Source organism: Palaemon carinicauda, chromosome 4 (assembly GCF_036898095.1).
Source record: "Palaemon carinicauda isolate YSFRI2023 chromosome 4, ASM3689809v2, whole genome shotgun sequence".
NCBI lineage: Eukaryota > Metazoa > Arthropoda > Malacostraca > Decapoda > Palaemonidae > Palaemon > Palaemon carinicauda.
Genome location: NC_090728.1, coordinates 130,654,056 through 130,669,055, shown reverse-complemented (window position 1 = coordinate 130,669,055; position 15,000 = coordinate 130,654,056). Strand labels below are relative to the sequence as shown.

Here is a 15,000-nt window from a genome sequence, read left to right as displayed (position 1 = left end):
TCAACATGATATGTCTTACGAGTCTATCATGTATACCCTTCACTAAAATTCCCAATTAGTGCACTGTTCTTCGCAGTAATCAAGCGGCAGGTTTTATAACACTGCCTGCAGCCACCACATGAAATTTTATTTCCTGTAATTTCTTCGCATAGTGTTTGAAGAAAAACTCTGGATTACTTCTATCCAGTACAAGCACGAAGGCTTTCAAACGACATCGTCTGAAAGAAATTCAGAGACGAGGCAACTTTTCTAGGATCATGACCTGCGGGTGTACTATCTGGATCCGCTCTACGTATAAAATAGGTGATTTTTGCCCTTAACTGTTTCAAGGATAATGTTGAACCAGACGTCTCTCCCCTGAAAAGCTGACCTCCCTTAAAGTCTGAAGTTTTATGAAGATAGACCTTTAGACATTCCACTGGGTAGAGGGATGCTTCTTCCTTTAGAGGGCAGATTCTCCAGGGACCCCATCTCTTAGTGGGCAGCTCGTTCTTGGAGAGAAACGTCGGGTCCAGAAAGAGGTTCAGTTCTCAGGAGTCTGTGAACTAAATGTGGCCAAAATCCCTCGAGGGCCACTATTTCGCTAATTCTGGCTCCTGAGGCTAGTGCAAATAAGAATATAACCTTTTGAGTCAAGTCTTTCAGCGAGCAATGCTCATTGTTCAGAGTTGATGCTAAGTGAAGAACCTTATCCAAAGACCATGAAATGGGCTTTGGAGGAGCTGCAGGCCGAAGTTTAGCGCAGGTTTATGGAATCTTGTAGAAGATTTCATTAGAAAAGTCTACCTGGAAGGCATATAGTACTGGTCTGGCTAGGGCAGATTTACATATAGTAATCGTGTTGGCTGCTAAACCTTGTTCATGCAGATGGATGAAGAAGGAAAAGCAGAAATCCAGAGAAATCTCCTTAGGTTTCTTCGCCTTGAAGGCCACCCATTTCTATCAGGAAGACTCATATTGTCTTCTTGTTGACTTTAACTTGTATTCTTCTACGAAGTTAATACTGTCCCTAGAAATCCCGAACTGTTTCTTGACCGCTAGGGCGAGAAAATCATGCTATGAATGTTCTGGGTTTTCTCTGATGAAGCTGAGACAGTCAATTTCTGCACTTACTGAGTCAGAACTGGGTCCGGCAACGGGATCAGCTTCAGGCGTAGTTCCGTTATCAAAGGGAACCGAACACTGTTGGGTCACTTGTGGGCCACTATTGCTGCTATCCCTCAAAAAGATCTCAGTTTGTCGAGGACTTTAAGCAGAAGGTTGGTTGGAGGGAACAGGTAGATCTTGGACCACCTGATCCAATCTATGGACATTGCGTCTGCTGCTTCCGCTAGAGGATCCTCGTACGGGGCTACATACCGGGGTAGCTTCTTGTTGTCGCTCATTGCGAAGAGATCTATCTGCAGTCCTGGGACTTTGCATAATATGAAGGAGAATGATTTGTGTCTAGGAACCATTCTGACTCTATCGGGTTGACCCTGGATAGAGCGTCCGCTGTCACATTGCGGAACCCTTGAAGGTTGACTGCTGACAAGTGCCATCTCTTCTTCTTCGCTAGACAGAGGATGGCCAGGATCACTTGATTTATGTGAGCCGATCTTGAGCCTTGTTGATTTAGGCATCTCATTACAACTTCACTGTCTAGAACCAGACGGATGTGGATTAAGCAGCGAAGTTCCAGTTTCTTCAGAGAGAGAAGAACCACCATGGCTTCCATAAAATTGATGTGAAAGGTCTTGAAGAGGGGAGATCAAGTTCCCTGGATTCTCCGATGATGAGAGTGACCTCCCCACCCCTCTTTTGAGGCATCTGTGTGAACGGTGACTGCAGGTGAGGTGGTTTCAGAGGTACCTTGCTCTTCAGGTTCTTGGCTTTCGGCCATGGTTTGAGTAGTCATCGCAGACGATTTGGAATCGGTCTTTATAGATCTCTTCGAGCGTTTGATGTGTAGTTTCTCCAACCTCCTGATGCATCTTTTAATTGAGCTTTTAATATTGGATCTGTCATTGAGGCAAACTGGAGGGACCTCAACACTCTCTCCTGTTGCCTTCTTGATATCCTGTCAGATTGAAGAAGTCTCTTGAAAGATCCTGCTATCTCTCTCCTCTTCTTTGATGGAAGGGAAAGGCAGTGTGACTGTGAATCCCAGTGGACGCCGAGCCACTGGAACTTTTGAGCTAGAGATAGACGAGACTTTTCCAAGTCGATCTTGAATACTAAGTGTTCCAGGAACTGGATCACTTGTTTGGAGGCTTGCCTACACTCTTCCTCGGATGCTGCCCACACCAACCAGTCGTCCAGGTAGGTTACTACCTGGATCCCCTTTAGGCGTAGTTGATGAATGACTGCATTCGCAAGCTTGGTGAATACCCTTCGGGCTATGTTTAGACCAAGGTGCATGGCTCTGAAACTGCACTTTCTTTTCTGTAGTTTGAACCCTAGGTAGGGGAAAACTTGACGGTTGATTGGAACATGCCAGTACGCATCCGTCATGTCTATGGAGACTATGTATGCCCGTTTTGGCAAAAGGGTCCTTATTTGTTAAAGCTTCAGCATTCTGAATTTGTGGTTCACTATGAACTTGTTGAGTTTTGATACATCAAAAATGACTCTGAGCTTTTCCGAATCCTTCTTCGGAACACAAAATAGCCTTCCTTGGAATCTGATGGACTTTGCCTTCTGTATAACACTTTTGTTCAGGAGTTCCTGAGCATATTCTTCCAGAATGGGGGTTGATTGCTGGAAAAATTGAGGAAAGTTTGGTGGAGTTGAGCTCCATCTCCACCCTAGTCCGTTCTTGATTAGGCTGTGGGCCCTGGGATCAAAGGTCCAATGATCCCGGAAGAGAAGTCTCCCTCCTACCGGTAGCATCTCACTTGGAGTGCTGGTTAGAGGACTTGCCTCCTTGGCCACGTCCACTTTTGTTACCCCTACCTCTGAAGGGACATCTAGAGGACCCTCGAAAGGAACCTCGAGACTTTGGCCTAAAAGTCATCGATTGGCTTTCAAAGACTGGGTTACCACCGTTTGGGGCACCAGTTGGAAGGTGGTGGTTGGATGTGCCACCGTCTGGGGCACCGTGGCCACGGGAAGCTGTTGCGGTTCTCTAGGCCGAGAGGGCACTCTCGGTCGTTTTGATTAATTCTTCGGCTGGGGACCCTCGTCAGCGGAAGATGTTTTTTTTGAGGACAAGCCCCACTAGGAGAGGCGATTCCTGTTCTCCGTAGGGGATTTGTCCACGACCTCTTTTACCACTTCGCTTGGGAAGAGGTCTTTTCCCCAGATATTGGAGGCTATGAGCTTCCTTGGTTCGTGTCTCACTGCAGCCGAGGCGAACACGAACTCTCTACAAGTCCTTCGGGCTTTGATAAAGTTGTACAAGTCCTTGGTGACTGTCGCCATATGAGATTTGGCGAAGACCATGTACATATCTGGGGTGTCCGAGATGCTAGCCATAGTCTCTAAGCTAGTCTGCAGAGACATGGAAGCAGCAAGATGTTCTTTAGTCTCTTGTTCCCTTCGCAGGAGAGACTGACAGCTTCGGGAGGTTTTCGCCGAACTGTCGTCCAGCAATATCTGCCTCCAGCTTCCCAACTGTGAAGATGTTATGAACATCCTATCAGTCTTTATCATCTGATGGAAAAGCAAAGGAAAAGGGTTTACACTCCTCCAGTGTAGGGCAAAGTTTCCCTGCTTCAACTGCCTTTAAGGCTGCCTTAAAACCTTTGTCCATAAACATTGGCATATGCTCTGCATATCTCCAAGGGTTAACGTCAGAAAAAGCGGAGATATCCTTGACATTTAGTTTCTTCGGGGCTAAACATGTTGTAACCAGCTGATGCATTTCCGTGTGAAGAGAAGCTTCTTTCTCGGACGATTTCTTCTGAATGTCCTGCACCATAGACAGCAGCGAGTGCAACGTACTTGTGATGGAATCTAGCTGGGGTGCAGTAGATGAAGTCGAAGGCACCGGCTCAGTCACCGTGGCTGAAGATAGCGAAATCGTTTCGGTCTTATCGACTTCATCCTCAAGAGGTACGTCATCCTCCTGCTCCAATTCTTCCGGTAGGAGATTGTTCTCAGTCTCCTCTGAGACAACTGACATGTTGTCATCTAAATGGATGGCTTTCATGGTGTCCGAAACAACAGATTCCATCGCAATCTGTACTAGGGGAATCCCGGGTTGAGCCTGGATGATTGCATCCGCAGAGGCCCTAGAGAAAAGACAGTCCCTCATCCTCTCATTAGTAAGGTATGGGATTGGATTACAACGCCCTGGCTGAAGCCCAACGACAGGATCCTGAGTATCAAGCTTGTAGGACATCCTGCACGTCCCTCCGTTGGGAAGATTTTCCCCTCGAAGACTCCAACACCACCCTCCTCTGTGACGTCAATACTGGTAGACCGCGACCTTGGATTCCTGCTCCCATGTGCCGACAGGTGTTTGATCTCATCCACGGCCTTTCACATCCCTCGTGCCGTTCTACTGCACAGCTGCTGAAGGCAAAGTTCATTTGGCACGGCATTTCTCAGGATGCTAAGGATTGGGTCCGTGCCTGTACTTCTTGCCAAACTTCCAAAGTACATTGACACACGGATTCAGGAGTGGACACCTTTCCTCAACCTCAGCGTCGTTTCGCACACATTCACGTCGACGTTGTAGGCCCCCTACCCACATCACAAGGACATCGTTACCAGTTTACCGTCATCGACCGCTCCACTCTTTGGCCTGAAGCCATTCCCATGTAAACTGCAACGTCCGCCTCATGTACATCTGCCTTACTCTCTGGATGGATTTCAAGAATCGGTATTCCTGACCATATTACTTCTGACAGGGGAACAACTTTCACCTCTCAATTATGGACGTCATTAGCGAATCTCCTGGGCATCACCCTACATCAGACAACGGCCTACAACCCCGCTGCCAATGGAATGGTTGAACGTTTTCATCGCACCCTCAAAGCAGCTTTGATGTTCCGCTGCAAGGATTGCAACTGATTTACTCAGCTTCCCTGGGTCCTCATTGGACTAAGGACCACTCCTAAAAAGCCCTCGACGTCTCGGCAGCCGAAATGGTGTATGGCAACCCGTTGGTCGTCCCTGCCGAATTTCTTCCTTCTACAACCTCCTCCGACGATCTCCAGCGCATACATCACGTCGTGGGAAAATTTACTCCGTACCGCCAGACTTACAAGCCCCCAGCGAAGTATCACATACCAACGGACTTGCACTCTGCAACGCACGTCTTCCTGCGCAACGACACCAGCAAGCCACCACTAACGCCCCCTTACACGGGCCCTTTCCTTGTGATCCGACGCAGTTCGAAAGCATTCCTTCTAAACATTTGGGGCAAAGAAGACTGGGTCTCCATTGATCGTCTAAAACCTGCTTATCTTCTGCCAGATGACCCGCCTACATAATTATTTTGTATATATTATGCTTGTATCTGCGCTCTTCCCTCGCACTAAAAAGAACTCAGTCATTTCCAATCTGCCTTTGAGTTCATAACTCCTCTCTCGGCCCGTCACAACCTCCTCCAATATTGAACAATAAATTCTTAATGGATTTTGTATGGGAAGATAATATCCTTTGATATAAAGTGTCTTCTTAACACAGTGTCCCAAGTTCAATATTGGGGATAAATTAATGGTTGACAACCATTAAATGGTAGAGAGGATCATTCTCTTATATGTGATGGTCTCACAAAAGGCTGCCCATGAAGCACCTTGTAAGTTGGAAAAAACTTTTTGGGCTACGGCACTGACTGGTGCCGGTATGCCGCCAAACCTGCCGAGCCTGCCGGCACATGCCAGACCTGCCGAGCATGCCGGGCCTGCCGGCACATGTTCGGCCTACCAACATATGCCGGGCCTGCAGGCATATGCCGGCCTTACCGACATATGCCGGCCTTGCCGACATATGCCGGCCTTGCCGACATATGCCGGCCTATTCTGGGCTATTGAAGGCAGTTACTCTCTTCAGATCTATAGTTTGGGTGGCTGACTGGTGGCCGACAACTTAGTTGCCGGCCACTGGTCATAGTATCTTTAATGTCATTGGGTTATCGCTCAGAGACACGCCCAGTCAGTGGCGGCAGAGTAACTGCCGGCCGACAGACAACCAACATGGCCGCCGACAGCTATAAGCTGCCGGCGGCCGGCCCAGTTTAAGGAAAGGTAGATAAAAAAAAGAGATAGAGGATGGAGGAGGGCAAAGGCTCAGCCTTGCCTGCCTACATCCCGAATGAAGGTTCAAGTGGAAGGGGGAATTATATTCGGGCTTCCACCCAACCATATCCCATCTATATGGGCTATGGAAGGCAGTCCAAGGGAGAACTGAAGAACACTAATGATTATGAGGGTACCTGCTGGCAGCCGGCCCAGCCGGCAGCAGACAGGGAACCTCAGGCCAATTCTATAGATTACCCTTAGGGTCAACTATAGAATGACGGCCAGGGAGGGTGATGGTTCATCCAACACAAAAGAGACAGCAGGAAAGGGGGAAAAATCCTATAAGTAAGGTGATACGCGAAGCCCTTACCCAACTTAAAGGATTCTGATCTCATAAGGTAACCTCAAGTAGGGGAAATCATTTCTCCCGGTTGGGTTAGACAAGTGAGAAAGCGGCCATAGGACACAATCTCGCAAGAGAACAGAATCTCGTACCAGGTATCTTAGATAATGAAGAAATCATTTCTTTGGTCTAAGGTCACTAGTAGAGGACTGTCTGCTAGACCGAGGAAGGAGGAATTTTAAAACAAGAACCTCCACGTATGGTTTAGGCAGGCCTAGCCTCCTGTATAGACAACTTAACCTGACTTGGGAAATCATTTCACTGAGACAGAAAGATGCCTAACATAGACTTTACTTTGATGTCCCATTGTGACTCAAAAATCGACTCAGTGGTTAAGTGAAAGAAATGAAACACCCCAGTAAACTTTGCCAGAACTCAGTTTACAGCAAAGCTAACTGAGGGTAGTCTAGGCTTATCAGAGGGAAGGGGAATTGCTCTTAAATCTCGCCACGAGATTGTTATCGACTTAGAAGGTATAGGAGGCATCAACCTCACCTTAGAAGACAATACAAGAGCAATTGGGGACATATATGAAAGTATACTAAAGCCCCCAGGCTAGTAAGTGTATGAGCATAGAGAATCGTTCACCGAAACTCTCTTGTATATTATCTTGGAAGAGGAAAATTTATGCAGTAATATCTTAATTGTATAAAATATTACCTGAGCTTCAATAAAACTTTACCAGGAAGGTTATATCATGCATGAAGTGTGTAGGTGCCTAGGCTAGGAAGCCTAGCACTCATGAAGATCGAACATAAATAGCCAAATCCACAACAACAATGACATAATATAAAAATCCCTAGCTGAAATACTAAATAGCTAAAGTTAAATAACTTTATTTCTGGGAAAGTCGTTCTGGCTAACTAGATGTACAGGAAGAACGACCGAGTTCATGACACAATCCGGCTGGCAACAGCTCTTGTTACGTTAATTACGATCTCAATCGAAGAGTAAAACTGGCAAGAGCTTACATGTACACAATTCAAAGATATTACTTAACTTTCCAGAAGCTGATGAGGCTGGTGAAGAAGTCATAGCGACAAATAACTCCAAAAGAGCGAGAGATAGCATGGGATAACACCGGTCAACGGAGCTACAAGAGAAAGAAGGGCTTGGTGGCGCCTTGCGGTAGCGATTCGGCGCACTACTTACAGTATAGTAGGAGTGTCGAGAGCATTGTCTTTTTAACGACTCTCCTATATTTTTGTCACTTTTCCCCTCGAAGTGGAAACGCTATTAGGGGTGTAGATAGCTATAAGACGTGTCAAGAATAAGTCTTCTCATTACACGATATCCAATTTTAAGGGATATTCGCTCCAGGAGTTAGAATTCTTGATACCTTTGGTAAATTCTCTGGGATATATCACTGTAGTCAAATATAACCTAGGTAGCTACTAATGAAGGAATTTCCATCAGGACGCAATGGCCTGAGCCCAAAAAAAGATAAATCATTGCACTGCAGTGTTAGTTGGTTAAGCTGAGCGAAGACAGTTGAGAGATTTGTGTGATGCTTTGATGAAATCGAAACATTCTTATTCGAAAAATGGCCAAGATTATCATGATCTGAAGGACAGAGATTGGGTTGTGAAAATTGATTCTCTCAGACATTCCCGATATCTAGATGACATCAATCTCCTATTGCAAAGTGCAGGAAAAAGTAATGTATGAAACTTGGAAGGCATTTGTGGCAAAACTTGCAGTTTACATAACATATATAAAAACTAGTTCCTTCTGTTATTTAAAAAAAAAATTGAAGAACTTATGTGTAATTTATCCTGTCAACAATATTGATCTTCAGTTGTATATATAAGAATTAGTGTCTGAGCTCACAATCACATTTAATATTTCCTACACATGGGCCAAGTGTTTCCTTTTTTAATCGGACCAGGCACCTTTAACTACCACGACTTGTATGCAACTCTCTTAGAGTGGATGAAAACTGAGTAGTTGGCAATGCAATTAATTAACTTTCAGGCCTTATCATTGTGATCAGCTAAATTTAAAGATCTTCGAGAAATACTAAAAACTAGTAAAATATAATCATGCAGCATCCATTTTAAGGTCCTGGCCATCACTACCTTACAAATTCAATTGCATAAAGAAAGTATCTTTTGCATTGCTCTTAGCATAAGAATTCACATATTAATTAACCCTGGAACACTGAACGTGGGTATAGATTACCCAGAGTAGGTGACGTCATTCGTGTTCCCCCCTCTTCCCCTCAAGCCAGCGCGCTGGGACTCAGTATAGCTTCAGTCTACCCTATGGGTTTATAGGGGGAAGTCGCGTCGCTCCAATCCTCTGCCTGGATTTTGCGCTACAGACGTGTTCGGGTACCGTTTACCCACGTTCAGTGATAAGAGTATATAGAAAAAACTGGGTAATGTGTACCCGGGTTCAGTGTTAATAGTTACAAATGGAAGCTATAAGTGTTGGTGTACTAATAATTGTCTTTCTTTTCAGGCTGTAAATGCTTTTTCAGGATTTCCAAAGTTCAGTGTGACATAATGGCAAGACAAGGACGAAAGCTTAGTGATTTTCAAATTTTAGAATTGCTTGATGCCTCAGACAATGAGAGTGAAATTGACTGTATTGAAGCAGAGGTACTGTATGATAGTGACCTTGATAAAGAATATGTGCCTAGTCATCAGGAAATGATAGAAAGTTCTGACAGTGACTCAGAAGAAGACCTCCCACGCCGCCGCATAGAAACAAAGGCGGCTGGTCAGAAGAGGAAGAGGCCTAGGCACCTCCCCTCCACCATCTCCCCTGATAACATCGCCACTCCCTCTACTGGCCTTGCCACCTCTACTCCTGGCTACTCTGTTCCACTTGCCGTTGGTGATTCTGATCCACATTCATCTACTGCTGCCCCTGCTGCAATCCCTGCTACTGCTCCTGCTGGAACCCCTGCTACTACTCCTGCTTCTCCTGCTGCAACCCTTCCTGCTGTCCCTGCTCCAACCCCTGCTACTGCTCCTGCTGCTCCCCGAGGACAACGGCGACGACGTGCAGACGATGGGGAGTTGCTAGTTACTTTTAACTCGGCAACTGTGAAAAGTAACTCTGGTTATACGTGGCACACAAGGCCACAGGTGGCTGCCGCAAGAAGGACACCAGCTCGCAATATTGTGGTGTCAAGTAGGCCAGGTCCCACACAAGCAGCTTCTCAATACACCACACCTGAGGAGTGTTTTGACCTGTTTATGTCCACTGCAATTGTTGATCTTATTGTGGACTTTACTAACAAGAAAATTGATGATGTTGCCACAAAATACAAGAGGAAGACAGCAACTGTACAGCACACAACAGCTGCAGAGATACGTGCCCTTCTAAGTGTTCTAATATTTAGTGGCTACCGCAAAGATAACCACCTAAATACTAGGGAATTGTGGTGCTCTGAGGTAGGGGCTTTGTTTTACAAGGCAGCAATGTCTGAGGTCAGATTCAATTTTCTGCTATACTGCCTCAGATTTGACGACATGGGCACACGTGAGCAGAGGCGGGCCACAGACAAATTCGCTCCGGTCAGGGAAATGTGGGACATGTTCATGGCAAACTGTGAGGATAATTACACACCTCACGAGAACCTCACAGTTGATGAACAGTTGCTTGCTTTTAGGGGAAAGTGCCCTTTTAGAATGTACATCCCTAATAAGCCAGCAAAGTATGGGGTAAAAATCGTTATGGTGAACGATGTCCAAAGTAAGTACCTGTTAAAAGCTATTCCCTACCTAGGAAAAGCAGGTACAACAACAAGGCATGGGCTGACGCTGGGCCACATGTTCACCAAAGATTTAACCAGCCGCTACCAGAACACGAACAGGAATGTGACAACAGATAACTGGTTCACGTCTGTGCCCCTCATACAGGACCTCCTGACTAATGGGCTGACATTGGTGGGCACAGTCAGGGCCAACAAGCCAGAAATCCCACCTGTCATGAGGGAAAAGAAGGACCGCAGACCCGGGAGTTCAGCATTCCTCTTCACAGATGATCTGACACTCGTATCATACGTGCCAAACACACAAACAACAAAGAAGAATGTGCTCCTCCTTTCAAGTATGCACACACAGCAAGTAGTGAATGATGTCACCGGAAAGCCTAACATAATTGAATATTATAATGAGACAAAAGGAGGGGTCGACACGTTCGATCAAATGTGTGCAACATATAATTGCAGCAGAAAAACAAATAGGTGGCCATTGTGTGTTTTCTTTGGGATGGTCAATGCAAGTATCATTAACTCCTGGATTATATACAAGGCAAATAATCCAACGCTACAACGCAAGGAATTGCACCGAAGAAAATTCATGCATGGACTGGCCCTGCAACTAATCAAGGCCTCAGCGCAGGAACGGATGAATAACCCTTCTCAGCATCGCCAGGTGAAGCTGGCCATAAGACAGGTGTGCTCCCTCAACCTCCGCTCTGGCACAGCTGCAGGTGCTGGACCATCGGCAGCCGAGATGAGGAACCCTATGGTCCGTTGCACGAAGTGTGACTCCAAGGCAGACAAAAAGACACGTTTCAGGTGTCACAGCTGCCGCCAACCTGTTTGCCCGAGCCACTACTTCCCCTATTGCTGTGATTGCATATAAGGCTGAGGTAGGTAATATATATAAAACTAAGATTTTGAGTGATAATGTGTGATAAAGTATAAAAAGAAATATAATAAACACATTATATTCCACAATTTGTCATTTCTGGTGCACTAGAAAAAGGGTGTTTTTCCTACTCTCTTCCCTACAGTTCCCGCATCCCCCGTGCCTTGATGACCCCCTGGGATGAGAGCCTGACATCCTTGGAAGCGTGTGGGAGCATCTGAGCGATTTTTTGGAGAGGGTTTTTTTTTGCTTAATATTTTTGCAAAAACATTCAAATTTTTTCACTTTTTTACATTCCTTTCTTTTTGCTTTTTAATTCAAGTTTCTGAAAGTAAGTATTCTAATTTAATAGTTTCATTACTAGGTAATAGGGTTATATTTAGTGTGTAAGGGATAGGATTAATAAATTTGCATATTTACTATTTTTCTTTAATTTTCCAAAATCGGGTATAAACTACCCACGTTCAGTGGCCGTGTAACAGGGAAACGGGTTCAGTGTTCCAGGGTTGTAAGCATTTATTCTCACACATGAAGCACAATATCAGCCCCAATCATAGCAGGCTTATAACACAATGTTTCCAAATTTAACTTAATTCTCATCTTTGGCCTTTGGGATGCAAGGGCAAGAATCGCATTGATATGTTGAAGTATAAACTGAAAGGATAAGATTTCTTTTTATTACAAAGAATACTAAATGCAACTCAATCATTACATTCAGGTCAAGCATGTTCAGGAAAATACATTATAATTGATACGGTAACTACCTACTATACAATTATAATTCTGATATTCCTATATAATACTAGAAAGTAACTGGTACGAAAGGTAATAAAAAAAAATGATCAATTACCAAATGACACATTGTGCACAAAAGGTTGCCGACCCCTGTCCTACCACTTGGTACTTTCGGCTTGTTTCCCTACTTTGAAAAAGAGAAAATCGAAGGGGTCAATAATTGAAAAAAATCATAAATTTGTTTTCCGAAATTTTTTTATAGTGGTTAAAAACTATTAGCGAAGTTATTTCATTGCAAAAGCAGATAAAAAATAACTGGAACAAGTAAGGTAAAACCCAGAAAAGAGAAACACCAATAACAAAACACAATAACGAAAAACATAATGCTTCCTGGTATGAATTTAAGTTTGCAACACGCCTACGTGCTTGCAAACTCATACAATAACCCATAATTATTAACAACTACCCATAGAATAATATGCTCTATTATACGAATGATATAGCTCAACATGTCAAGATCGTGAGCCGTTAAGGTAGCTAATCGAGTTGCTGGCTTAGTGTCTTCCCTCACACTTATGTGCGCGTGATGACGACAGAACTTCGGAGGATTATTGTTGAGGTCAGGGAGATGAACTTTGACCCAGGCGGATTCCAAACGGCGAGAGTCGAGCCAACATCCTTGACCCTTCAAAAGAGAAACGTAATATGTTTAAGTGTAGTCATGTAAACACAAATGTTTCATTCCGTTCATACATACACACACACACACACATATATATATATATATATATATATATATATATATATATATATATATATATATATATATATATATATATATATATATATATATATATATATATATATATATATATATATATATATATATATATATATATATATATATATATATATGTGGATACATAGGTGTACATATGTACACACACACACACACACACACATATTTATAAATATATATATATATATATATATATATATATATATATATATATATATATATATATATATATATATATATATATATATATATATATATATATATATATATATATATATATATATATATATATATATATAGCCCAGCGGCATAGTAAGAAATATGAAACCAATTGTTCAAATTGTTCTAAAAGCACCAAAATTGGCACACATGTGGATTAATACATTCTGAACAATTTTGGATATGGAGGCATTCAAGATTCTCCCCGTAGCACATTTGGCGGCCATTTTTCAAAATGGCCGCTATTTACCGTTAGCGTCATTGAATATGTACCATAATTTGTCTTTTTGTGGATGCTAAAGGTGATAAGTGTGCTAGAGGTGATAAGTATTGTACAATTACACATACTTCTGTGCTTACCAAATAATTTGGCTACCATTTCACAAGAAAATGAACGGCACTGAAGACCCTGGGTGACTGGTTGCAGGGAAGTGGGTGGACCCAAGCACTGGTACAAGCAGAGATCACAACTGAAGGAATAGCAGACTCATTTCTTCGAGCAGCTCACGTCACACGCACCAGAAGAGCACACCAAGTCACAGCGGCTGCATTGTATAATCTCCAACGGCGTGCCTATGACAAGTACAGCACCACCAATACAGAAGATGATGAGCACCCTGAAAGCTTCGAAGACTGGTGCAGTCAGAGAGAACAGAGTTATCCGCAGTTTCAGTACTGGTCAACAGTCTTGGCACTGGAGCTGTCCACTCTGATCTATGTGCGATCTCTGAGAGAAGCCAATTTTAGCATGTACGTGGATGCTCTGACAGAACTGGCTCCGTGGTTCTTCGCACTAGACCACACGAACTATGCCCGATGGATACCAGTGCATCTACGGGACATGGCAGAACTGGCAAACAAACATCCAGACGTCTTCACAGAGTTTAGCAAGGGACACTTCACAGTCCAGAAGACCAAGAGGATCTTTTCAGCAATCCCTCTTGACCAAGGACATGAGCAGAACAACGCGTATGTCAAGGGTGATGGAGGAGCCATCGGCCTCACAGACAATCCAACTGCACTGAGGCGCTGGATGGTTGCCGGACCGGAGGTTGCTAGAGTGATTGTGGAATTTGACGACTTCAATCTGCATCCACACGATCAAGAGGAGACACGTCACCACGAAGAGACACCAAGTGTGCAGAACACTTTTGCCAGAGATGTGCGCTCACTCGTGGCCGTCATTGAAGAGCTGGGCAACCCTTTCGAGGAGGACAGTCAGGACTTGCTGGTGCTCGACACAAAGGAGATCGCAGACCCTGCAGTCATAGAAACAGTCCGTAACGCCAAGCAGATTGGCCAAGACCAGTTTGAAGCATTCTCAAAGGAATGCATCGTGGACAGAACCAAGACCATTGAGGTGGCAATCCACCGGAACAAGCTACCACTGTTTGCGACCAAGAGAGGACCCAATATACCCAAAGGAAAAGAACAGGTCAAATCTCTGAAGAATGATGTTGCGCTCTTCGCACGATTATATATCGGCTGCCAGACCCGTGATGGGAATCTAGAAGAGTTCTTCAGGCATGAAAATCAGCAATGCCCTCCAGCTTTATCTGACAGAGGGAGACTGTACCTAGGGAGCAAGAGTGACTTGCTGGTGTGCCTTAAAGGCCATGCTGAGCCTCAGTTTGAAGCTCCTACTGTCACTGCTGTTGTCCTCGATGGAGCAGTAATCGTACAGATGTTGAAGCCGGGTACTGCCAACACGTTCGAGGAATATGCACAGCAAGTGTTCATCCCATACGTTGTACAACGTTTCCAACATGTATCACGTCTTGACCTTGTGTGGGACAGCTACAGAGCAGATTCCCTGAAGGCATCAACCAGAGAACAGCGTGGAAAGGGAGTACGTCAGCGTGTTGTCGACTCAGCAGTCATACCAGGAAATTGGCAAAGTTTCCTGCGAGTTGATAGCAACAAAGTGGAGCTCTTCAGCTACCTCTCCACCATGCTTGCAGAGTCCTTTCAAGAAGAAGGCAAGGAACTGGTCGTCACTGATGGGGAGCAGGTGATCTGTGTTCCACAGCAAGAGGATGTCAACTCACTCGCACCATGCAACCAAGA

General features: G+C 44.4%; 1 protein-coding gene across 1 annotated transcript; it reads left to right on the top strand.

Moving 5' to 3' along the window:
- Positions 1 to 9,080: 9,080 nt before the first annotated feature.
- Positions 9,081 to 11,174, top strand: LOC137639158 (piggyBac transposable element-derived protein 4-like). The gene has a single exon (XM_068371458.1). It carries the CDS (start codon positions 9,081 to 9,083, stop codon positions 11,172 to 11,174), a length of 2,094 nt encoding a protein of 697 aa, XP_068227559.1.
- Positions 11,175 to 15,000: the final 3,826 nt, after the last annotated feature.

Bases quoted from the DNA above. Each gene is read 5' to 3' on its own strand.
- LOC137639158 (XM_068371458.1), top strand. From the start codon at position 9,081: ATGGCAAGACAAGGACGAAAGCTTAGTGATTTTCAAATTTTAGAATTG.